General features: G+C 36.3%; 1 protein-coding gene across 1 annotated transcript in view; it reads left to right on the top strand.

Annotated features, from left to right (window-relative positions):
* The window catches only part of LOC127425577 (atrial natriuretic peptide receptor 1-like), a 184,632-nt gene extending 171,734 nt beyond the window's left edge, over positions 1 to 12,898 (top strand). Inside the window, exons 17-22 of the mRNA XM_051671711.1 lie at positions 2,378 to 2,524; positions 2,921 to 3,044; positions 3,214 to 3,282; positions 6,068 to 6,242; positions 6,394 to 6,492; positions 8,683 to 12,898. Coding sequence (XP_051527671.1) covers positions 2,378 to 2,524; positions 2,921 to 3,044; positions 3,214 to 3,282; positions 6,068 to 6,242; positions 6,394 to 6,492; positions 8,683 to 8,834 — 766 coding nt within the window. The 3' untranslated portion in view covers positions 8,835 to 12,898. The remainder of the gene's footprint in view (positions 1 to 2,377; positions 2,525 to 2,920; positions 3,045 to 3,213; positions 3,283 to 6,067; positions 6,243 to 6,393; positions 6,493 to 8,682) is intronic.
* The last annotated feature ends 11,726 nt before the right edge of the window (positions 12,899 to 24,624 follow it).

Raw genomic sequence — 24,624 nt, forward strand, 5'->3', positions numbered from 1 at the left:
CATTTAACAAAAACCCACCAATTCACTATCTCAAAAAATTAGAATACATCATAAGACCAATAAAAAAAACATTTTTAGTGAATTGTTGGCCTTCTGGAAAGTATGTTCATTTACTGTATATGTACTCAATACTTGGTAGGGGCTCCTTTTGCTATAATTACTGCCTCAATTCGGCGTGGCATGGAGGTGATCAGTTTGTGGCACTGCTGAGGTGGTATGGAAGCCCAGGTTTCTTTGACAGTAGCCTTCAGCTCATCTGCATTTTTTGGTCTCTTGTTTCTCATTTTCCTCTTGACAATACCCCATAGATTCTCTATGGGGTTCAGGTCTGGTGAGTTTGCTGGCCAGTCAAGCACACCAACACCATGGTCATTTAACCAACTTTTGGTGCTTTTGGCAGTGTGGGCAGGTGCCAAATCCTGCTGGAAAATGAAATCAGCATCTTTAAAAAGCTGGTCAGCAGAAGGAAGCATGAAGTGCTCCAAAATTTCTTGGTAAACGGGTGCAGTGACTTTGGTTTTCAAAAAACACAATGGACCAACACCAGCAGATGACATTGCACCCCAAATCATCACAGACTGTGGAAACTTAACACTGGACTTCAAGCAACTTGGGCTATGAGCTTCTCCACCCTTCCTCCAGACTCTAGGACCTTGGTTTCCAAATGAAATACAAAACTTGCTCTCATCTGAAAAGAGGACTTTGGACCACTGGGCAACAGTCCAGTTCTTCTTCTCCTTAGCCCAGGTAAGACGCCTCTGACGTTGTCTGTGGTTCAGGAGTGGCTTAACTAGAGGAATACGACAACTGTAGCCAAATTCCTTGACACGTCTGTGTGTGGTGGCTCTTGATGCCTTGACCCCAGCCTCAGTCCATTCCTTGTGAAGTTCACCCAAATTCTTGAATCGATTTTGCTTGACAATCCTCATAACGCTGCGGTTCTCTCGGTTGGTTGTGCATCTTTTTCTTCCACACTTTTTCCTTCCACTCAACTTTCTGTTAACATGCTTGGATACAGCACTCTGTGAACAGCTAGCTTCTTTGGCAATGAATGTTTGTGGCTTACCCTCCTTGTGAAGGGTGTCAATGATTGTCGTCTGGACAACTGTCAGATCAGCAGTCTTCCCCATGATTGTGTAGCCTAGTGAACCAAACTGAGAGACCATTTTGAAGGTTCAGGAAACCTTTGCAGGTGTTTTGAGTTGATTAGCTGATTGGCATGTCACCATATTCAAATTTTTTGAGATAGTGAATTGGTGGGTTTTTGTTAAATGTGAGCCAAAATCATCACAATTAAAAGAACCAAAGACTTAAACTACTTCAGTCTGTGTGCACTGAATTTATTTAATACACGAGTTTCACAATTTGAGTTGAATTACTGAAATAAATGAACTTTTCCACGACATTCTAATTTATTGAGATGCACCTGTATATATATATATATATATATATATATATATATATATATATATATATATATATATATATATATATATATATTAGGGCTGCATAATTATGACAAAAATTATAGTTGTTGATTATTTTCCTTGATATTATAATTGCAATTAATTTCGATTAATAGTACTTATTTGGGGTGGATCAACTGCAAGCCGTATTCTTTATGTTGGCAAATTCTAAACAAGCTGAGAACTGTGTGACTTTATTGCTGTTTTATACATCAGTAAACCTAAATGGTCAACTTTACATTGGCCCTATCAGAAGCATAAAAAAGAAAGCTGTTATGCAAATTTTGAACAAATCATATACAGAAGCAAGCAATGGACATGTCTCTGATTGGTTAAAATGATCAACCTGGACTGCTATAACTGACACTTTTCACAATTAGTTAATTGTGGCAGCTGTAATTGTAATTGTGCAGGCCTGATTTATAAACAGTATATAATGTTAAGGTTAAAAAAAAAATTCAGTGTAGTTTTATACAGCACATAATGTAGCAGAACATGTCAACTTTGCAAAAGTATTTCATGTCAAGTTTTTCACCTTTGCAGTTCACTTAAATAGCCTTTGATGTAACAATACTTTGTAGTCCCTCAGTTAATGTGAGGTTATAAAAACTGCATATAATATAATTATATTTTGTTTTAAGTGGTTTTAGATAAAGTGTAGAAAATCAAACAGCAGGACACTGCAGTCACAGTTTGACATGTTATGTCAACTATGAAAGCCAGTTCCAGAAAAAAACAGATGTCCGAATTCTGCGGAAGTCTGTGGAGATTTTTGTGGCAATCTCTGTGCACGAATTATGTGCTGGCTTATTCATAACCCCAATTTTATTATTTTAACCCCAGCGTGTTTTGCCATAGTGATCAGACAGACACCCATCTCATAACTGCCTTTCCCTCTGTGTGTACCACAGTGGATATGGCTCCAATATCCTGGATAACCTGCTGTCCCGCATGGAACAGTATGCCAATAACCTGGAGGAGCTGGTGGAGGAGAGAACGCAAGCGTACCATGAGGAGAAACGTAAAGCTGAAGCTCTGCTCTATCAGATTCTGCCACAGTGAGTACCAAACTGACCTTTGAAAATGAAGTTCAAATTGAGCATACAGCATTGTGGGGTACAGTACACAGCACAATGTGCTCTGTTGTGTACCGTACTTCACAGTTTGGCACGTGTAATATCTCATCCTGGTATTCTATGCATATCGAAAATTCACATTGTGCGCACAGGATACATTATTGTATCTGTATTGTTTGCTATTCTGAACAAAAATGTGGATCATTTTATTGAACCTGTTCAGTGAAGCGAACAGCCTGAACAAAGCGATTCACTAAAATGAATCAGACTTTCCAAATGTGGGTACAATTTTTTTTTTCTTTTTTTTTTTCATTTGTTGACTAGGAAGATAGACTCGCCGAGTCTTATCTCATTGTGTGTATATGTGTGGTGTTCTAGCTCAGTGGCGGAGCAGCTGAAACGAGGTGAGATGGTGCAGGCAGAAGCCTTTGACTCAGTCACCATCTACTTCAGTGACATTGTGGGCTTCACCGCATTATCAGCCGAGAGCACGCCAATGCAGGTCAGACACTCCACCACAGCAGGGCCCATTTACTAAACATTCCACAAGGACACTCACTGAAATAATTACAAGATAATTTTCTATGTTGTTTAGTGTAAACATCATGACTGGTGCAGTATTGAACTCTACCGTACAATAGATTATGTGTGTTGATTTGTTCTTCCCACAGGTGGTGACGTTGCTGAATGATCTTTACACTTGCTTTGATGCAATCATTGACAATTTTGACGTTTACAAGGTAATGATAGGCAGTCATTCTGTTCTCTTTTGTTCAAAGTCATTAGTGCTTTTGTGGCTAAGACACTTCTCGCAATCTCTTGCTTGTCAGTGTGAAGGCACTTTCCACAAATGGGGCACACATCCCGTGTTTTTTATTATGAGAACTAACATAGCATAAAAAGTGGGTAGTTTTAAACACATCAGACACCAAAAATTGTGAATTTGGCCTGCCCACCTCAGAGGTCTTGACCTTCTCGACTAAATCTAACAATTAAAAACATACAACAGTGTCATAATTTTGACAATCTGTAATTGATAGTAACTTTTAGATTAAATCAACCTACAAATGGCATATATTTGGCATACCTACAAATGGCGTATTTTAGCATCTGAAAAATTGCACACATAAACTACTTTTTGTCAGGGCCTAAAAATAAAATGTTTTTCATTTTGGTTAGTTCTGAGCAGAAACTGTATTTTTTCATTGTGGTTCCAGCATTGCACTGCCTCCTTTCCAAATGGTAACCGGTTAGAACAAAATTAAAGAACGGTTAATAACATTCTTTTTAAAATGAAAGTACTCTGTGCTAAGGGTGGGTGATGTACCAGCTGCAGTGTTGCCAGATCTCTAAAGAGAAACAAGCGACCTGGTGGGGTATTTATCAGCTTAGAAATCATAACAAGCATAGTATACAGTAGCCTAAAATAATTTTTAATAAACGTATTCACGTTAAAACATTCAAATATACATCTGGCCATCTAAAATCAATTAATATCCTAAATCTCTCTCTCCTGCAGGCACACACACACTGTATGGACATGTTTGGACTAAATGTCAACTTATGCAAGCCGATTATTATTATTATTTTAAACCTTGGTGTACCCATGTTCTTCTGGAGCTAATACAATTCTGAATCAACGTTACACTGATTTAATAACTAACACTGAGGTTAAACAGGAGGGAGCACACATCCATTGCTCTTTCACTGTAATAGGCCATACATTAAGGTCTATAACGGTATGGATAATTTAAAGGTGCACCAAGTAATTTTTTACTCATTAAAAAAGTCTTACTCATAAAGAAATCAATAGTAATTTTCATACATATCTATAAAATAATGACCTCTCACATGAGATGAAGACTCCAGTTATCTCAGTAACCAGTAAGCAGTTTATTCTATATTAAGAGGGTCCCCTCATGAGGGCTGCCATGTTAGAATCACATGATCAGTCGAATACTACTTGCTCAATCTCTGTAACCTCCCTGTTAATGGACACTTTCACTTAGGGATTAAATTAATTTTGGCTGACTGTGAATAGTACATTTCTACAATGACATTGGTACCTGAAAACTATTGCTTTTGAATGATGCTGCATCCACGCCTCTAGGTGTCAGTGTAAGTTCAAGATGACATACAAAAAAAAATATATATATATATATATATATTACTGAGTGCACCTTTAATTTTAATTACAGATCCGCTTCTCAGTCAAAACTCTGCAGCAACAAATCTGTATTAATGCGTCATATCTAACAATAATACAGTGAAAAATGACAACCTTTTACTAATATTTTTCCATGGATCTGGATTAACCAAGCATGTAATGTAGTAATGATATATAGTTGTTAAAAATGTCTTCAGCATGTCACGGAAGGCTATATCCATAACAATGATTTACGCAAAGAAATGTGTAATGCAAAGTTATTCTTTCAGGATCAAAACACATGCTTACGTTCTACTAAAAAGAGAAAAGCCTAATTTTATCAGGCAAAAGGAAGTGGTGTAATTCTGAAAATGTACTGTGATAAAACCTTTGGTTTCATGAAAAAATATTGGACCAGAATTTAAAATAATGTTTTCACTCCGGAACAATTTAAATGGACTTCAAACACAATTACCACATAATTTTCCCCATAACAGAAATATTTTTACCAAGTAAAGTGTTAATTTTAATCTTGAAAATTGTCAAGTGAATAATCTCAATCTATTTTCTTAATATTTAAACAAATTGCAGTGTTAACAGCATTCATCATCCCTGTTACTCAAGTTATTGTATCAGAAAAAACAAAAAAATGTATTTCATTTATGGGAAATATAAGATTATCATCAATGCTGACCTAACTACAAACCAGCATTTGGTCCTTAACAGTGTTGGGTGTAATCCAAGTATTTATATCACTGTAATCTAATCACTTTTTAGTAAAAAAAAAAAGAAAAAAGTAGTGTAAAACATTACATGTGTATGACTTGTTTGTAACAATGTACAAGAAAGAAATACAGATATTATTTTAATTTATTTAGCAGAAAAGTGTTTTAGAAATTAACTTAAAAGTAAAGTATTTAGTAAAGTAATCTGATTACAGTTTTAGAGAAATAGAAATTTGTAGAGGAATTCCTGTTATTAAGTAACTTACAACCCTGTTACTGTTGCTTGCAATCATGTTACCCATTCTGGTTCTTTTTTATGTTTAACATAAATTATGTATATTTGATTTTGTTGTTTATTTTATATTTTTTTTATTAAAAACAAATTACAAAATCACACAAATCAGGAGTTTAGACATGCTCCATATTTTAGTAACATGGTTGCAAACATTGCAGACCTCAGAAAATGAATAGAAAATTAAAAAGTTCATTTAATATATGGTTTGACCTCTTGAGTGGGACAAACAACATTTTATGAAGGTTAAGCACCGTTTCACTGACCATTTGTTGAAAAAGTTTGACTTTATTTTTACAAGCATTTCAGGCCCTATCATGGAAAGTGCCATAGAATGATGCCTCTTTGTGTGGTGCCCCCAGGTGGAGACCATTGGTGATGCGTACATGGTAGTATCAGGTCTTCCCGTGAGGAATGGCAAACTGCACTCCCGAGAGATCGCACGCATGTCTCTGGCTCTACTAGAGGCTGTTCACTCCTTTCGAATCCGTCACCGTCCAAACCAACAGCTGCGTCTACGCATAGGCATCCACAGTGGTGAGCAGCATGAGTCATAAGGCAAAGTGAAAGAAAGAGACCCTGTATGACCACAAATCTCAAAGCATTTCTGTTGGTTTGTGACTGACTAATGGGAACTATTGACCGATGATGATGATGTGTGTGTTGGTGTGTATTTTGATGTGTTCAGGCCCCGTGTGTGCAGGGGTGGTTGGTTTGAAGATGCCACGCTATTGTTTGTTTGGAGATACAGTCAACACTGCTTCACGCATGGAGTCCAATGGAGAAGGTGAGATGCCTGTATATAGCATTTTTTCTCAGTACACTGTAAAAAGTAGTGTCCTTTAATTGTTATCTTAAAGAAATATTCCGGGTTCCATACAAGTTAAGTTGAATCAACAGCATCTGTGGCATAATGTTGATTACCACCAAAAATTATTTAGACTTGTCCCTCCTTTCCTTTAAAAAAAAAAGCAGAAATCTTGGTTCCAGTGAGGCACTTACAATAGAAGTGAATGGGGCCAATCCGTAAACGTTAAATTACTCACTGTTTTAAAAGTATAGCCACAAGACGTAAACAGTATGCGTGTTAAAGTAATATCCAATTTTACAACTTTGTTGTAGGCTATACATAATTTCATTTCATTTAAACCAACTGATCTCAGTTCAGGAGACACTAGGCTGTCATGAAAGGGTTAAACTTTCAATGCACCGAGTCATGTGACAAAACAACACGGCACCGATCTCAGTTGAGTTCTGGTAAGAAACCTAATTAAGTTAGTACATTGAAACCTGTTTGAGTCAAAAGAGTAGAGTCTCTAGTTTCATGTGATATGCCATTTTAAAAATGTAACAGATTTATCACGAAATGGCACGCTGTTAAAGACAATGACAACATACATGGAATATAGGCTAATTTTCTTTAAAATATCCTATATTCACTGTGAATCAGTGAGAATCAGTGGATGCATCCAAAAGCTGGAAAATGTTGTTCAGAGGCTTTATATGGAGTTAGGATGAAATAAGGTGCATTTCAAACTGTTCTGAGACCAGTGCAGACAGCACAATGGAGGTTAAGTCATTCCCTAATTAGGGAGCGAGGGAGCATCCTATAGCTTTCCTATGTAGCCAAGTGCATTCACTCTTAACATCCGGTCAAAAGTTCAGTTTCAGGCTGTAGATGATGTTTGGATCACTCATCATGTTTTGGAGACATGGGACAATGATAATCAGGACATAGATTCAGAATTTATAATGTATCATTTTATTTTAACGTGGTTGGCAGTGATTGGATGATACTGGCCATTACTTTGAATCAGAATGAATTATGATCATTTCTAATGTAAGGTCAGTAACATCTCAAAAATATGAATAACAAACACTCCTGGAAACAGAATAAACAATTTGATTTAAAAATTCTACCTTTCTATAGCTCTGTATTATTTAAAATTTCTTAACAACTTAGTCCCGCTGTCCACATATGTGGACATACATTTTTAGGAAAACAATTTGGTCTAAATATATATATATATATATATATAGTGATATGAGTGATTATTCGATTATCAGTTTATATTAGTCAGATATCAAATAGTTTATATATATTATTATTATTATTATTATTATTTTTATTTTTTTTATTTTTTTTTTGGCATGTTTCTTAGGCGCTACTAGTTACAAATCAAAAAGGGGAATCGAAAATGCAAACAGCCTTCACACTCGGGTCTCAGGAGGATAAACTCTCCAAAAATTGACCTCATTCACTTCCATTGTAAGTGCTTCACTGTAACCTCGATTTTTGCTCTTTTTAAAGAAAAAGAGGGACAAGTCGATACTATGTTTGTGTAGTCAACATTATACCACAAATGCTGTCGATTCTACTTGTATTGAACACAGAATATTCCTTAATATTTAAGGTATTTGATATTTAATAATACCTGATCTAACTATTACAATTATTTTTGTTGGTGTAACCTATTGTATATTTCGGTTGATTCAGTGATGTTAAATAATATTTTTAACTTGAATAAAACCAGTTAATTTAAATGTTACTGCATGAAGCACATTTTTAGGTTAACTTTTTTTTTTCAGTGTACTTTTAACAGACTTATTCTACTCTTTTGTGGCATTTATCTTCCCCTGAAGTCCACTTATAATGTTTGTCAAGGTTTCTTGCACCAAAAACAGTTGTGTGCTGTCATAAATTGTGAACCTTAGTGTATGGCTATATTGTAGGCTAAACTAATTGATTTCAAAGGGACAATCATATTTTACATGTTATGTCCCCTTTTAAAGACTCTTTTTTTCTTATATTCTTCCATAAGGTTTAGGAAGGACAAATCTTAACCTCCGAAAGATAGGATTAGTTCGTTAGTATTACTTCTACTGACCAGAAATCATTGCGATTATTTAAGGTTTTGAGAAAAGAATATCTGTTATAATTTTATAATTGACTGTGCACCCATCCCACTTCCATCAGCCCTGAAGATCCATGTGTCAGAAGCCACACAGGCCATACTAGAGGAGTTCAACTGCTTCCAGCTAGAGCTCAGAGGAGATGTGGAGATGAAGGGGAAAGGACGGATGAGGACGTACTGGCTGCTAGGAGAGATCACCTCCAACAATGCCTAGACAACAATAACAGAGAAAGATAGAGAGACAACGCTCATCAGATAAGAGAGAACAAAACAAATACATCTAAACAACAGAGTATTGGAGCTGTGTGATGACAGAAGGGCAGTTTTCAATTGCTAATCTCCCAGAGCTTCAGGTTATTGCCTCCCACTACAACTGATTTTGCCAAGTACATGCAAAAGACACAAAAACAATACTTAAGTAGGATTGTTTGGACAAGCAAATGGAAGATGACATAATAGATCATCAGATCAGTGACTGTTCAGCCGAGTGATTGAGCACAGGGCCATCTGCTGGTGTGACATCATACATGAAGTCTAAAGTTTACAGGTCTTCTAAGAGTTTTGAATTTCATTTGTCGTTACCAGTGGCGTCTCAGGGTCATTATTTAGTGTGGGACACAAACAATCACTTAACAATCAATTATTTGACCGATCTTTGAAACATTGACGAATAATTTCAAATTCATTTTGACAGATAAAAAAGAAACAAAAAAAAACATTTTAACCTAGTGCATCAGTTTTGACTTCACTCTTTGTCCCTCACATTCCCGCTGTGCATGTTCCCTGTTTATTCCCTGGTATTAATACACATATTAGATGCATATTAACTGGCACCATCATCATTTACACCTGGTATTGTGCGTCTCTTTTGTGTTTAGATTTTGAGTAGAGGGTGTCTGATTTCATGACTGCATACATCAATCATTACTTCAGCGTGTTAATGTATGATAATAAATTGCAAACTGCATAATAACAAAAAGAAAACACAAATAAAAGTAGTGCATAATTTCAGCCAATTATGCATGCATTTAACAAGAGCAAACATCACGTTTAGAGCAGAATTGTCTGTTATTTTAGTGGTGCAACTGTGTTAATTGTGTTTCACAGATGTGCTTCTCATGTTACACTTTGTTTAAATCAGGGACTATGAAGATTTGTGAACTTGTGCATGTGTTTAAAAAAAAGTTTAAAAACCTCGTTTTAGTGCAGCGGTTGATTGACAGGTAGAAGTTTCACACTAGAACTCATTGGTTTCACCGGATTTAAACAAGGGAGTCAAAAAATCTATCATCTGATCTACTGTCATTTATGTGCCATTATAATAGATATTACGCCCATCAATGCCCTAGTACTTATAAAATGAAAACAAGTATGACTGATAAAAATAGACCATGACAGAAATGTTACAGATAGTGACGAATAAAGACATTTTTGGGGGCAACCTCTGATCATGATGCCACACAAACATCCCTAATAATTTAATCTCAGCACAAAACCCCACTAAGACGCGCACATCCATGTCAAAAAGCTCAAGTGTCCGTGAAAGTAAACCACAAATAGGCAAGTCGTCAAAGGTTGTGCATATTATCTCACTAACTCAAATAGCATAACAAAACTAATCAAAATGACAGACTCCCAATATTTAGCAGTCATTGATATCTAATACAAACCAATGCATCAACAACACAACAGCTCAACGCAATGGCATACAGTTCAATTAAATGATGAATGGTGCTTAACTAATCCAACCAACATCACATTAGAAAAAAAATAGTTTTTAAAACTTACCAATTAAGTTTATTACACAGGTCTGCAGTCAAGAGGGGTAACTTCCGATGTTTATGTCAACAGCTGACATAATTATGATCAAAGCTTTTGATTGGCTCAGGGGCAAAGGCAAACTAGCCCCTCAGGCCAACGTTGAACGTTCTCCAGATCTCCGTTGATTAACATTGAGGATGAAGGGCTAGCCCCACGCATAGCAAATGAGAACGATTAAATGGCTTTTACGCAACATACCTTAATAATAATAGAATTTCTCAAAAGAATATATACTTTTTTATTGTATAATGGACATAAAACACGTTTAAATTGCGGATCATAAATTTATGATGATGCCATGAAATTTGCACAACAGCGCCACCTCTGGTGGGACTTACCTCACTTGTCCCTAATTTAGAGAAACTGCTGGTCGTTACACTTACTGTGATGATAAGTCTTTGTTCAGAGTTTTTAAAGCCAGCTGTCAGGTATAGTTTTGGCCTGTTTGTGGATTTGTTGTTTATGTTGTTTCTGTTACAGAGACACAGTGCTGTAGTCCATATAGATTTTCTGGACACTTTTCATTAGGTGTCTTTAACTACTATGTACTTAAGAATTTGATACAATGTACTTATTATGTACATACATGTTATTACATTGTACTTACATCTAAAGTACTTGTATATAATTACATTTGTAGTTACACTGTTAACCTTGCCTCTAACCCTAACCCTAATATAACCCCTAACCCTAAACCTAACTGTACTTCAACCTCAATAGCAGCAAATGTGAATTTTCCAGAACAACATGTAGTTACACAATAAGTACATTGTATTGTATGTATTTAATGTTAGTACATAATAATTAAAGACACCTAATATAAAGTGGACTGTTTTTCTAGCTATGAAAAATATTCTCCAGAGTCAAGACCTCCTGGGATATAAGCAAATTTAAAACCTCACAGTAATGAAATGATTAGTTGGGTCTTTTATCTGCCACTTTGAATCCACAGTTATTTGAGAGATTATGAACCACTCATTCACATAAGAAAAATAATAATAAATGTCAAGTATGATTAAGAAAGCATAGAAATTACATAAGTTAATGGTGCTATATGTAAGATTGACAACAAGCGTTTGAAATGAGTACTGCCGTCCAAATTCAAAATATGGGAGAGTTGTCTGCCCCACCCCAGACTCGAAGCTCATCCGGGTTGCCAGAATGTTGACACGCAAATTAGCCAACTCAGCATCAGTTTTAAAGGATTTCTTGGCTTTAAGCTGTCTCCATCTTCCAAAGGCATCTCCAATATTTATCCTTATTTTACTACATCTCTGGCCATGGTGGTTTTTAGACGGATGGTGAGGCTTTTTAGGTCGAGTGGAATCTGTTATCTGTGATCCAGTTTGTTTGCTGGCTTCCATGGATGCAGCACGCAGTGTTGTTTGCCTGCAAACTTGTTCAAATCTGGCAACCCGGCGGTGTCGAAATACTATTGGTGAGTGGGCAGTGGGCGGAATCACACAGGACAAAACATAAACAGAAATTCCGTCCCGGAATGGAAACTTCAAAGTAGAACATACTGGCTGTAGCATTGTTATCAGAGAAGCCAGTATTTCAACTTAGAATATTTCCTAATTCTCTAATGACATATTATGGTCATTTTATGATTTAGTACAGTAAAAATATTACATATAGCACCTTAAATGATGGGTTTTGTTCTCAGAACACAAGATTTCCCTGCAGAACTTTCAGTTGAGAGGTATTCTTATTTTGTTAATTTCACTGCAGAATTTACTTTCCACATAAAGACAACATGAAATGGCATTCACCAACACATTTATCATTTGTAATGTGACTTACAGTGGCCCCAAAAGGTATTTGGACATTGTAGCCATGCTTAAAATAAATGCATTTTGTTGCATTGGATAACAAAACATTAAATAAATCAGATTTTAGTGGATGTATGATGTCAGTTCCCCTTAAATTCATACAGGTGTTCTACCAGAGTAACCACAGGTGTAGGTCATCACATTAACTATGAACATGTTCTACTAACGTTTCCAAATACCTTTTGTCTTCATTTTAATATTGCTTTTTTATATTTGTTTTGTATATATTGTTTTATGTTTTGTAAAATGTGTGTGCCATCTTTCTTTAAAATAAATTTCATTTGGTTATCATTCACACATTTTTAAGTGCAACTTCCGTGTCCAGTTTGTTTTTTGGGCCACAGTATTTTAGAGTGAATCTGAGTATTTGCTTTTAAATTGTTGGTTAAACAACATAGCAACCTAAAGAAAAGTAATTTAAGTGGCAGAGCAAGTTATTACCAGTGTTGGCTAAATTACTCCAAAAAGTAACTCACTACAAGAGATTAATTACTTCTGTAAAATAAAAAAATAAAAAATTGTAATCAGAATATTCTACTGATTACTTCCTTGAAAAGCAATCACATAACTAAGTACTTAACTGCTTTTAAATTACTTTCTAAAACGCTTCACAGAACGTTTTGTTTTTCTGCGCAACTAATTAAAAATAATGTCTATTTTCCTCCTTGTTCATTGTCACACACCCGCACAGACGTCCTTCATATTTTAAATGCATTAAATGAAATTTGTATTATTTAAAAAAATTAGGGCTGTCAGTTGATTAAACTTTTTTATTGAATTAATTACATGGTATGCAGATTAATTAATCTCAATTAATCGCATATAAACATATGTTGAAAAAGCCCCCCAAATAACAATAATTCCATATATAATGATTAAATAACTCTAAATAAAATATAAATATATTATAAACAATTTTTTTAGATAATTAAAATGTATTACATTATTGTGGCACACAAGTAAAGCATTGATAAGTACAAAAAGTGGCTTTATAATGCAATATATTGTTTATTTCCATATTATTGAACATAAGCCAATCATTGCCTACAGTTCACTGCACTCCATTTTGCAATTGAATTCGTCAATCAGTCCAAGACTTATTATAAGGGCTTTTCTAAGGGCGCCTCAATGTACACCTGCTTCAGAAGGAGGCTTTTGGAGCGTCTCACTTTGGTTGCGTTGCATCATAAACATACCCGTCAAGGCAGAGTCTCAAACCCGGGTTGGCGGCGACCCGGAACCTCTAGAGACAACTTTCAACCCAAGGCTTGAACACACATCGACCACAAGAACGGAGTCTGTGTCTGAGGATTGTGCTGCTGTGACCCTTTTGAGCTCCCTCACATAGAGCTTTCAGCGGTTGAGTCTCGATCAGACACCTCTGAGTCTCAGGAGTCCACATTCTCAGAGCCCCAGGTTCCTCTGAGTTCAGGTCCACTGCACCGGTGACCTCAAGTGTGCTTCCTGTCTCTAACAATCCTGTTTTCTTTTTTTTTTATAATATATTTACTGTATTGTAGGAAAACATGAATACACAGCACATACTGTATTCAAGACAAACAATTTTCTTCTTTTTACGCCACTGTTGTCCAAAAATGTTAGGACAGGCCCAGAACATATGGGTCAAATCTGCTTTAGAAGCGTGACATCGATCACATGTGTCATCCATTTGTGAGTATATCTTTGACAATCTGGCTTTACTGTAGTGGAGTCGATGAAGAATTTTAAACTGTATTACGCCGAGCACATGAAGTTGTTCCGTTTACTCTAGCCAGTGCACAATTCCAAGTTTCATCTGACACTTACACTCCTGATTCTTCTGTCCAATTTGATCGAATTTTACCAAGAGCAGTTGTTTTAAAAGACATTATTGTGGAATATATATTAGAAATTATCCCCTTTAAAAGTTGGACCTAAACAGTACCATTTTGTATAAACAGAATCTAATTGAGATGGAAGAGATTATCATTACTTATAGGACCGCATATAGAGAAATCTAAAAAACCAAAATATTGGCTAAATTGGAACCAAATCTTAAGAGTATTTGCTACAATTGGACATTGTGTGTACTGTGAAATGGATAGGGGCACCTTAGATTAAACAAGAGCAGATAGAGACAATGATGAGCAGGAGTTTGCCTCTGACTTACACCATTCATCATTTGGGCTATGAAGCCAACAAAGTACTTTAGATATATTTGATGTCCAATAATAATATCTAAGATTGGGAAGCGCTAACCCCCCTTGAGCCCGTTGTCTCTGAAGAAACTCTTTACATATTCTAGCTGTTTTGCCACCCCAAATAAATGATGAGATCTGTCTATCTATTGATTGGAAAAAGACTTTGGAAGACACTGAAACAGGTACAGATATCTGGGCAATACATTCATTTTTACACAATTCTTCCTACTCAGGATAGGGGAAACAAATTCCATTTCTGGAGATGTGGAGTTTTAATTTATCGACCAGAGGGAGAAATGTACGGGATCAGAAATGTACAATAGCATGCCATCTGCATAAAGGGACACTCTGTGTTCTGTACCCCTCCTGATAATACCCCTGAAATGTTGCGAGTTTCTAATCATAAGTGATAGACACTCAATTGCCAAAGTAAAAGGTAAAGGGCTAAGGGGACAACCTTGTCTCATGCCTCTTGATTGGAAGAAAGGTTTGGAGCATGTTTTATTTGTGATCACTGATGCTTGAGGGGAGGAGTATAATAACTTAATCCAAGAAGTAAAATTGGGTCCAAAGCCAAATTTATCTAACACGCAGTACAAGTACTTCCATTCCACCCTGTCAGATGCTTTTTCAGCATCTAATGAAATGATTACCTCAGGAATCTTTGACAGAGAGGAAGAGTGAATTACCCCAGTATTCTCTGAATATTAGTAAAAGAGTGACAGACATTTAATGAAGCCAGTCTGATCCTTTGAGATCACATCCATCATTACTGTTTCTAGTCGTGACGCAAGGGCTTTGGCCATAATTTTAGCATCTACATTTAAAAGTGAAATAGGCCTATATGAGCTACACTCCAATGGGTCCTTTCCTGGTTTTAACAGAAAAATGATTGATGCTTTGTTGAGAGTTTGTGGCAAGGTTTCCTGTCTCTAGGAGTCCTCAAACATATAAAAAAAGAATAGGGGCTAATTTAGCTGAAAATGTCTTGTAAAATTCAACAAGGTAGCCTTCTGGTCCAGGGGTCTTTCCACTCTGCAATTTATAATTTCTTCTATTTTCAATGAATCATCTAGTTTTGTTTTCTGTTCCAACATTTTACTATTTGATTCAAGAAATTCAGAGGTATACAAATCTGAATAATATATCTTAAAGGTGGCATTAATTTCAACTGGATTCATTATTAGGTCACCTGAGCTATTACAAATTTGAGGTATAAGATGGGAGGCAGCTTTAGATTTTAACTGGTGAGCTAAAAGTTGTCCCAATTTTTTCTCCATGCTTGTATATATAACCCTTAGTTAGAATGTAGCAAATAATGTTCAGTTTGGACTGTTAAAATCAAATTATACAGTGCTTGGAGAGTCAGTCTTTCCTTGTATAATTCAGGTGTTGGGGCTGCACTATATTGCTGGTCTAAAGTTCTGATAGACTCAATTAAATGATCCTGTTTCTGTTTACGAATCTTGTTAAGAGTTGAGCTGTGTGAAATAATTTCTAATAACCACCTGAAGTATCTTCCACAATGTGGAATGCGACACTGAATCTGTCTTGTTATTTAACAAAAATATATCTATTGCCGCAGATATGGCTGTGCAAAATCCTGGATCTGATAATAGAGTTGTGTTTAGTCTCCAAGTGGGGCGATGTCTGTATCTAGAACTACAAAAAAGATCAAGTAACAAGGGGGCATGGTCTGATTCTACAATTGCTAAATATTCTATATTTTCAACAAAAGGGAGAAGAGCTTTATCTATGAAGAAATGATTGATTCTTGAGTAAGAATGATAAATGTGTGAAAAAGGAGTAGGCCCTACTCTGGGGAAATTGGAATTGCCAAGGGTCTATACCACCTACTTGAGTCATAACTGTGGAAAAGGCTTGTGCCATTTTAGAAGCAGAGAGCATTTTGGGCTTAGAATGGTCAAGAGCTGGATTTAAAACTGTTCAAATTGCCACCAAATATCAAAAGAGAAGTATTTAAATCAGGTAGTAGAGAAACAAGCTTATTAATAAAGTTCACATCATCATAATTAGGGGTGTGTACATTAACTAGGAGAACAGGAACATGATACAGAGTCCCAGAGACAACAATAAATCTACACTGAGGGTCTGAAATAGAGGCAGAAGCCTCAAAATGAATATGTTGTATGTATTAATATTGCAGTTCCCTTTGCCCTACAGTTAAAGTTGGAATGAAACAATGGCCCCACCCATGATTTTCTAAGTCTAACTTGATCTGCTATGCGTAAATGTGTCTCTTGCAAATATACTATTTCAAATTTTAATTTTTTAAGATTGGCAAGTATTTTACCTAGTATTGTTGGATCATTTAGGCCTTTAACATTCCAACTGATAAAACAAACTGCAGACCCACCTGCAGTTTTCATCAATTTGGCAGACTTGGACATGTGCACAAAAAGTTCAAGTGATGGGCCCACAATCAACGCTGAAAATATTACCTCACTATCAATTTCTGTAAATAACCCAATAAAAACAAAACAACATCAATAACAACAACATTACTATAATGAAAACCAAACATTTCAAACACTGAATTCCTTATGCTTGCTTCTACAACTGAAGCATGCCACAGGCACCCATCTAATCCGTCGACCATCTGAGTGTCCAGTATGTGTCTTCTTCTGAGAGCTCCCCTGACCTCTGTTTAAATTAACTTCACCTTAGCGATAGTACTTAAAGCTGCTTGCTGCAGTAAACGGATAGAGTTTTTTCCTCATAATAATAATATTAATAAAAATAAAATAAAAACAGTTATACAACTGAGCTACTTGCTCTTTCGCAATTGGCAGCAAGAGTCCAACCATGTAAAGAAAATGAGAATGGAAAAATTATCACTGTCACCTGTACATACAATCCGTCCTCGCGCTTTGACCGTATGCCATCTTCTAATCCTAGGTGAGGACGCGTTTGTTATAAAATGATTCGGCAGCCTCAGGTGTTTCAAAGATGAAAGTTTCATCATCAAGTTTCACCCGAAGGCGAGCATGGTATAACAGCTGAAACCACAATCCTTTCTGATTGAGAGCTTGTTTGACATCCTTGAATGTGGCACGTGTCGTCGAGAGAACTGCACTCATGTCCGGGTACATTCTCAATGTCACGCCGTTGTAGTTCAGTTCATGCTGCCTGGCCCAGCGTATTACCTGTTCCTTTTCCTGGAATCAGTGGAAACACACAATGAATGGCTGTGGAGGCTTTCTTTGCACATGTTTTGGACCAAGGGTGCGATGCACTCATTCTAGTTCCAAAGGTTTCTCGAACAAGCTCCCGGTGATGTCTTTAAGCAACCCAGACACAAACTTGATGGGGTCCTTGCCATCTTCGCTACCCTCGGGAACATTGATGATGTGCAGATTAGCCCTTCGGGATCTGTTCTCTAAATTATCCAACCAGTCAAGGAGGGATGCATTTTGTGTCTGTAGAGTTTTAATTGTCGCTTCAGCCACAACAATTCTTTCGATGTTTTTGCCGGCCAAGGTTTCAGTGAATGTTAGACGATTGTGGAATGAAGTGACGGCCTCGCAAAACGTGTCAACTGAAGATTGTAACGGTTTGATTGAGCCTTGTATAAGCAATGCCATGTCCTCCTTTAAGCTGGCACGTTGCTTTGCCAGTTCAGATATTAGTTGGCTCATGGAAAGATTGTCTGTGGCATCTTTCCCAGACAGGTCTTTGCTGGTGGTTGTATCGCTAGCTGCCATTGTTGCTAACTTACCGGCCAAAGTAGCACCTGAGCATGTTGTTGGTGCTCCACTCTGTTTACTCTTAGAATTACTCATTTCACTTTTTAGAGGGATCTAGTGTTATTATCTATTACATTCTAATGCACTCCGGCACCAAGAGCGAAGTTTCTGTGTGATGTTAAAAAGTTCAGTCAGGAGGCTCTCGCCTGTGCTGCTCTCTGCTACATCACCAAAGTGGACTAACAATCCTGTTTTCAAGTGTCCTGACTCTCTCAGTCATGTCCCTGAATTTCCTGTCCCTGTCTCCTAGGAACTCCATGTCTTGGCCCCTCCAGACCCAAAATTCCACCAATCTGATCCTGCTAATCCTGTCCTGGAAAATCCTGAATCTGTTCCCTATCAGGCCACTTTGTCTGTTCCCCCCTGTCTCTCCCGTCATGATCCTCCACATGCTCCTGACCAGCCTTGTTCAGTCCCTCCTCCGTCTGCCTCGTCGCAATCATCAAGACATCCCAGTTCATACTGTACACCAGGTTCCTGTCCTCCATTTAGGTCTAAGCCCTGTTTTTCACCATGGACTCAAACTCACATCAATCCTCTTGGCAGAACCTTTCCCCTTCATTTACCAAGCGTTCATTTACCTGCCGTTCATCCCTTGTATGTTATTCCTTGGTTGTTGAAAATTCAAAGAGACATTATGTCCCTATCTCAGAGTCTGGTAAGGTTTTGTTTTTGGGCGTCAGGAGCCACCCTTTGGGGGGGGTGGGGGGGGGGGCTGCTATGTAACGTTATGTCTGTTCATGTTTATTTAATGGCTTTATGTATTTTAAGTCTGTTTATGTAAGGATTCGTGGATTTATCTAGTTTACCATTTTGCACCGTGTAGATCTGGACTTTTATTTTGAAGTTTAGTTTATTGCCTCCTGTTCATTGTTTAACATGTGACTTCCTTGTCTTGTCATTTGACCCCTTGTTTCATGTGTTTTGCTTTCATTGGTTTATTGTCTTGTTAACTTGGTATCAGTGCTGTATTGTCATTGGTTCATGTTTTAGTCGTCTTGTTATCGTGTTACTAGTTTAGTTTTGTTATTGGTTGTCTTTTGTCACATGTTTCCCTTGTCTGTGTATGTGTAGCCCTCATGTTCTCTTGTTCCTGGTCGAGTATTGTTTTGCTGTTACCTCTTTCTCTTGTGAATTACTGTGCTCCTGTTTGAGGCTTAGTTTGTCTATTCTTAGTTTCTTAGTCTTTGTCAGTCTAGTTTAGTCATCGTTATGATTCCTGTTCCTTGTTTTGATTCGTAGTTTAGTTTTGCGTTTATTTTAATAAAACTGCTCTTGGGTTCTCTTCTACGTCATTGTCTCCAGTTCTGCCTGTTCTGCCTGCAAAATGTGACATAAACAACAGTGATTGGCCCATCCTTTCCAGCGCTGACAAACAGAACATTTACCACATGACAGCACTATCTACACCTGATTAATGATACTGAAAATCTTTAATAACCATTAAATTAAAAACAGACCTTAGACAATTTTACAAATGCTGTTGCATGGTGCCCCCCTGGACATGGTCCCCATGGGCACGTGCCCAATAGCCCATATGGATAATACGGCCCTGGGTCTTACATACATATAATTAACATACATGATTAATTGATTAATTTTAAAAAAGTTATATCGACATCCCTAAAATGTGTAACCCAAGTAATGTACTTAAAAGTAATTACCTTAATTAAAAGTCAGTAAATTACACAAATTTAAAATATAATGCGCAACACTACTTTCTGACTAAAAGAGTAATTATATTACAGTAAGTAATTACTTTGTAATCAGATTACACTAACACTAGTTATTAAATTCTGACAAGACTGTGACAAAAAAACATTTTTGTTTAGAATTATGTGAACTGATGAGTTGTACACAATAATCAGGGACATTTTTAAAGAAGGTAACTCGTGTCCATTATGATTTTATGTTGTCTTGAATGGGGTGTGAAAAAGAATGATGTCTTATAAGGCAAACTATGTCTTATGAGTAATACAAATGTGAGGGACACTTTGAACAATAAGCATCTTCCACAACCATCAATCTCTCTCTGAGGAGCATCCCGAAATCTACACATCATACACCAAGATCATTGCCAGCAGACAATTATTTGAAGATCTGAGAGCTTGTGCCAATCAAATCTTCATCATTTGTATGCGTCCAGTATTTTGGGTGTTAAAATAATGAAACTTTCTAACAAGCAGCATCCTGCTGTCCAATGCAAAATCTTAACTTTGCCAAATATCTACCAAGATGAAAGAAATGTTAAGAATAAGATCAAGATCACATTTCTTTCCCTTTGCAATATGACTGAGTGTTTATGCAGCAACACTGCTCACATTCCCGTGTCCATGTTGAGATTATGAGCATGTGGAAAGGAATTTTTCCTCCTGCAATGACACCTGCTGTGCCATCAAATCTCAGACATGTCAGACATGTACATGTAATACAAGGATTTATTTGATCAATTTGAAATGCAGATTACTGCACACACTACATTCTGAGAGTTAACAGTCCACTCATGTTTAGCACACACCTCTGATGGTATTAAAAGCTTTGGTAAACCCACTGCTCTTACCTTGCTGTTATTTTTTTAAGCCAATCAGTATGTCAGTCCCAGTTGTAAATAAATGAGTGCCACATCACTTAGCTGTACATCAACGCTGTGACAGTTGTCAGTCAAATTGTAGCAATGCATCACGAGGACATGATGTCTGACATCCTGTGTTATGACAACTTGTTATGACAAAGAATTATGTTTGTATTGTTTTCATTTGTCCTGTATGTGTGATTTGAAAAGTTGGGTCTATGGGTGATAATGTTATTATATTACTACAAAGTATTCAAGTGAAGTTTTAAATGATTATTGTATTATTGTTATGTTAGGGAGGGCGGGACATATTATGTACAATAAACTAATTAAAAATACCACTGAGCCACATTCACAAATTATTGTGCTACTAATATTGTAATAATCACTGTATATACATGCAGGTGCATGGATTTGCTATGTCTCACAATGTCTACATGCTTTTAAAGATTGATGAATGTAACTAAGAGGTAAGGACAAATATTGTTAAACTTGAACTGTTAAACTGGGTGCTTGTAGAGAGATAAGGTCAATTTTGCCTTTCTAATTTTCAGTTTATCCCAGAGGAATCCTAGACTGCAAGACAAGTATGTCTTTTCACCCCAAATCCTATTTAAAATAAATAAAGCTACATACACTGGTATAACATTTATATATAGCTTATAGCATACATTCCAACAATATAAGGTGCAAAATGCATCAGATCAAGCACAGACCTTGAGTTAGAACAGGTCAAATAATTTTTTAATGAGTTAAGGTTAACTCTGTTGGATACACCAAAGGGGGGCGCTATATCGTGAAAAGTGTACGCTTAAAACGTTAAAGTCCCCGTAAAAATAAATCAGGGATTTGTGTCATTTGAAAAAGAATCTGAACTTTTCAGAGATAATCATCACTTTCTGCATTTCTGTTACATAAAATAACAAAACAAGGCCTCAAAACATTTGCGTTGAAAATTAGCACCCCCCAGAGGTAATGGGGTAGAAATATTTATATGAAAATAAAAGTAATTTATCAAATGAAAGCTCTCATTCTCAGGAGTGTGACTGCACAGTTAATTTTGTTGCCCTAATACCACAATTCGAAAGATTTTCAAAAGAATCATACAGTGAAATATGATTTCTGAAAGTCATCAAATACAAACGTCTCTTTTATGCATCGGTCACTGCTGCTGTAAGCCCCAAATGGCTAAAAAACTTTATATCTGCTTTTACATAAGGCAGTTTTCGAAATAATGACCCATTTGTTACTTGTCTGTGAGCTTGCTTGGCTGAATAATCTAATGTTATATCTTAGATGTTCAGAACAAAATATGCCATCCAGCAAGAAAAGCATGCCAAAATAATCATCAGAAAAATAAGTTTTCAACTATCAATGATAAAATGTTAAATATCATCACAAAGGGGAGGATCTCATCTTTCTAATGTCACTTATATTGAGCTTCTAGTGCACTCAGAAGCTGAGATATTCACTGAAAAAAGTGGTGCTTGAACTGAAAATTAGACTGAATGTCTATGGACGAGCACATCTTTGAGGGCTAAAATGCGTTGGAGCGCCACCTACATTTCAGATCTGTAAATTGTGAAGGAATGTGAGAGAGAAAAAATCTATTTTCTAGTGCTTGCTGCCATCTAGTGGAATAAAATTTGACTTTTCAAAGTGAGGTAGAGTGAACAGAACCAGAATTTCATGTCTACAAAGTTAGTACAACAATAAATATTGTATTTTTCTGTTTACCATAAGATTATAAACACACAATATTGTTTATGAATAATTGGAGTCTTTTTTTATTATTATTATTAGGGGAGATTTCTGAAAAAAAAAATAGACACATTTTTTGCAATTAGTCCACAGTATGTGTGAATGGTGAGCTTTTAAAATTGAGTGTGAAAAACTGAGGGTGGCAGCCCAAAAATCCACCAGAATTTAAGGAGTTTTAATGTGACTGTTTATTAAGGTAGGTTTCCAAAGTTAATGGAGTCATTGGAAATAGATCAGAGTGGGGAAATAATAGTATTTTGATCACTTTATCCTCCAGGGTTCAGTGTAGGTGAAATATACATAAGGTTCAGCATGGGAGGTCTAATGTTCTAATCAGAGAATGACTAATCTTGTTCTGACTCATACAGACACATACATTGTTCTGTACAGACATGTGCAAAAAGTCTTGAATACAAAAAACAAAACAAACTTTTGAACATTTCCATGTTATTTCCCAGTTCATTTAAAACAATTAAAAATGTAAAGACTGTGTGTTGTCAATGACACTTTGTGGGGTAAGTTGTCACAAAGGGAACCTGCTGTTTAATAGCACCATTTTAAAAATACCTTTATTGATACTTTAAAATAGAAGTCTATCTAAATTTTAAAAAATGAATAAAATTTAAAGGCATCAGTATTTAAAATATATTATAGGCTTTTAATGACTTTTCTGTAATATTAAAGCAATAGTTCACACAAAAATAAAAATCATCTCATCATTTACTCACCTTCATGCCATCCCAGGCATGTCTGACTTTTTTCTTTTGCTGAACACAAACAAAGATTTTTAGAAGAATATTTCAGCTCTGTAGGTCAGTACAATGCAAGTGAATGGTTGCCAGAACTTTGAAGCTCCAATAAGAAGATAAAGTCAGCATAAAAGTAATCCATACTCCAGTGGTTAAATCCATATCTTCTGAAGTGATCCAGTTGATTTTGGGAGAGAACAGACAAAATATAACTCCCTTTTTTCCTTTTTCATCTTTCCATTGCAGTCCTTGGCATGATCATGAGTTCAAGTTCGATTACACTTCCTAGTTCTGCATGCATGTGCGGAGCATTAGATGGTGCTATAGGAAGTGTAATCAAGCTTGAAAGGAGACTGCTGTCAAGATTTATAGTGAAAAAGGAGTAATATTTTTGTCTGTTCTCACCCAAAACCAACTGGATCGCTTCAGAAGACATTTATTAAACCACTGGAGTCTGATGGATTATGTATGATTTTGGATTATGCTGCCTTTAATTGCTTTTTGGAGCTTCAAAGTTTTGGCCTTCATTCACTTGCATTGTATGGACCAACAGAGCTGAAATATTCTTCTAAAAATCTTTGTTCAGGTCTCAGCAGTAGAAAGAAAGTCATATACATCTGGGATGGCATGAGGGTGAGTAAATGATGAGAAAATTTAAATTTTTGGGTGTACTATCCCTTTCAAACAAATATGAAAATAAAAATAGTACATGCAACAGAACAAATGAAAAAGGTACAAACAAATATCAAACCATAGTTTTGGAAAACAGTAATTGCAATTTGAATTGCATACAATTATTACAAATAAAACACATGTGACAACCTGCCCCAACCTGACATATTTGGAAAAGTACAGTTGTCCAACCTATATATTTATACTATATCATATATAAAATAATTAATTTTGAATTGTCTTATTTTATGTTCATATATTAATAAATACACAAAAATTGCATGTTGTGTGCAATAATATTTAAAAAGAGAGTGCCCTCATGCAATGATGTATGCGTATTAACATATTTAAAACTACATCAGTACGTTTTTACACAGGTTTCTTTTGATACAACACATCTCTAATGCTGTTTGAGTGTTTTTTTTAACCCACATGTCATGTTTACAAAGAGGCAGCATTCTAGACAAGTTAGTTACATGGGCTTCTTTTTGTCTAACGGGTCTCGGTGATAGTGCCACTGGCGTGATTGGGTAAATACCACGTCGATCAAAATAACCAGCTCACGATTGGTATAAATAGTCGCTTCGCTCCGCCCTCCCCTCGGCTTTCGGAACACTTCCGCTAGGCCACCATGCCCTGCGGAAGTTGAA

Source organism: Myxocyprinus asiaticus, chromosome 34 (genome assembly GCF_019703515.2).
Source record: "Myxocyprinus asiaticus isolate MX2 ecotype Aquarium Trade chromosome 34, UBuf_Myxa_2, whole genome shotgun sequence".
Lineage (NCBI taxonomy): Eukaryota > Metazoa > Chordata > Actinopteri > Cypriniformes > Catostomidae > Myxocyprinus > Myxocyprinus asiaticus.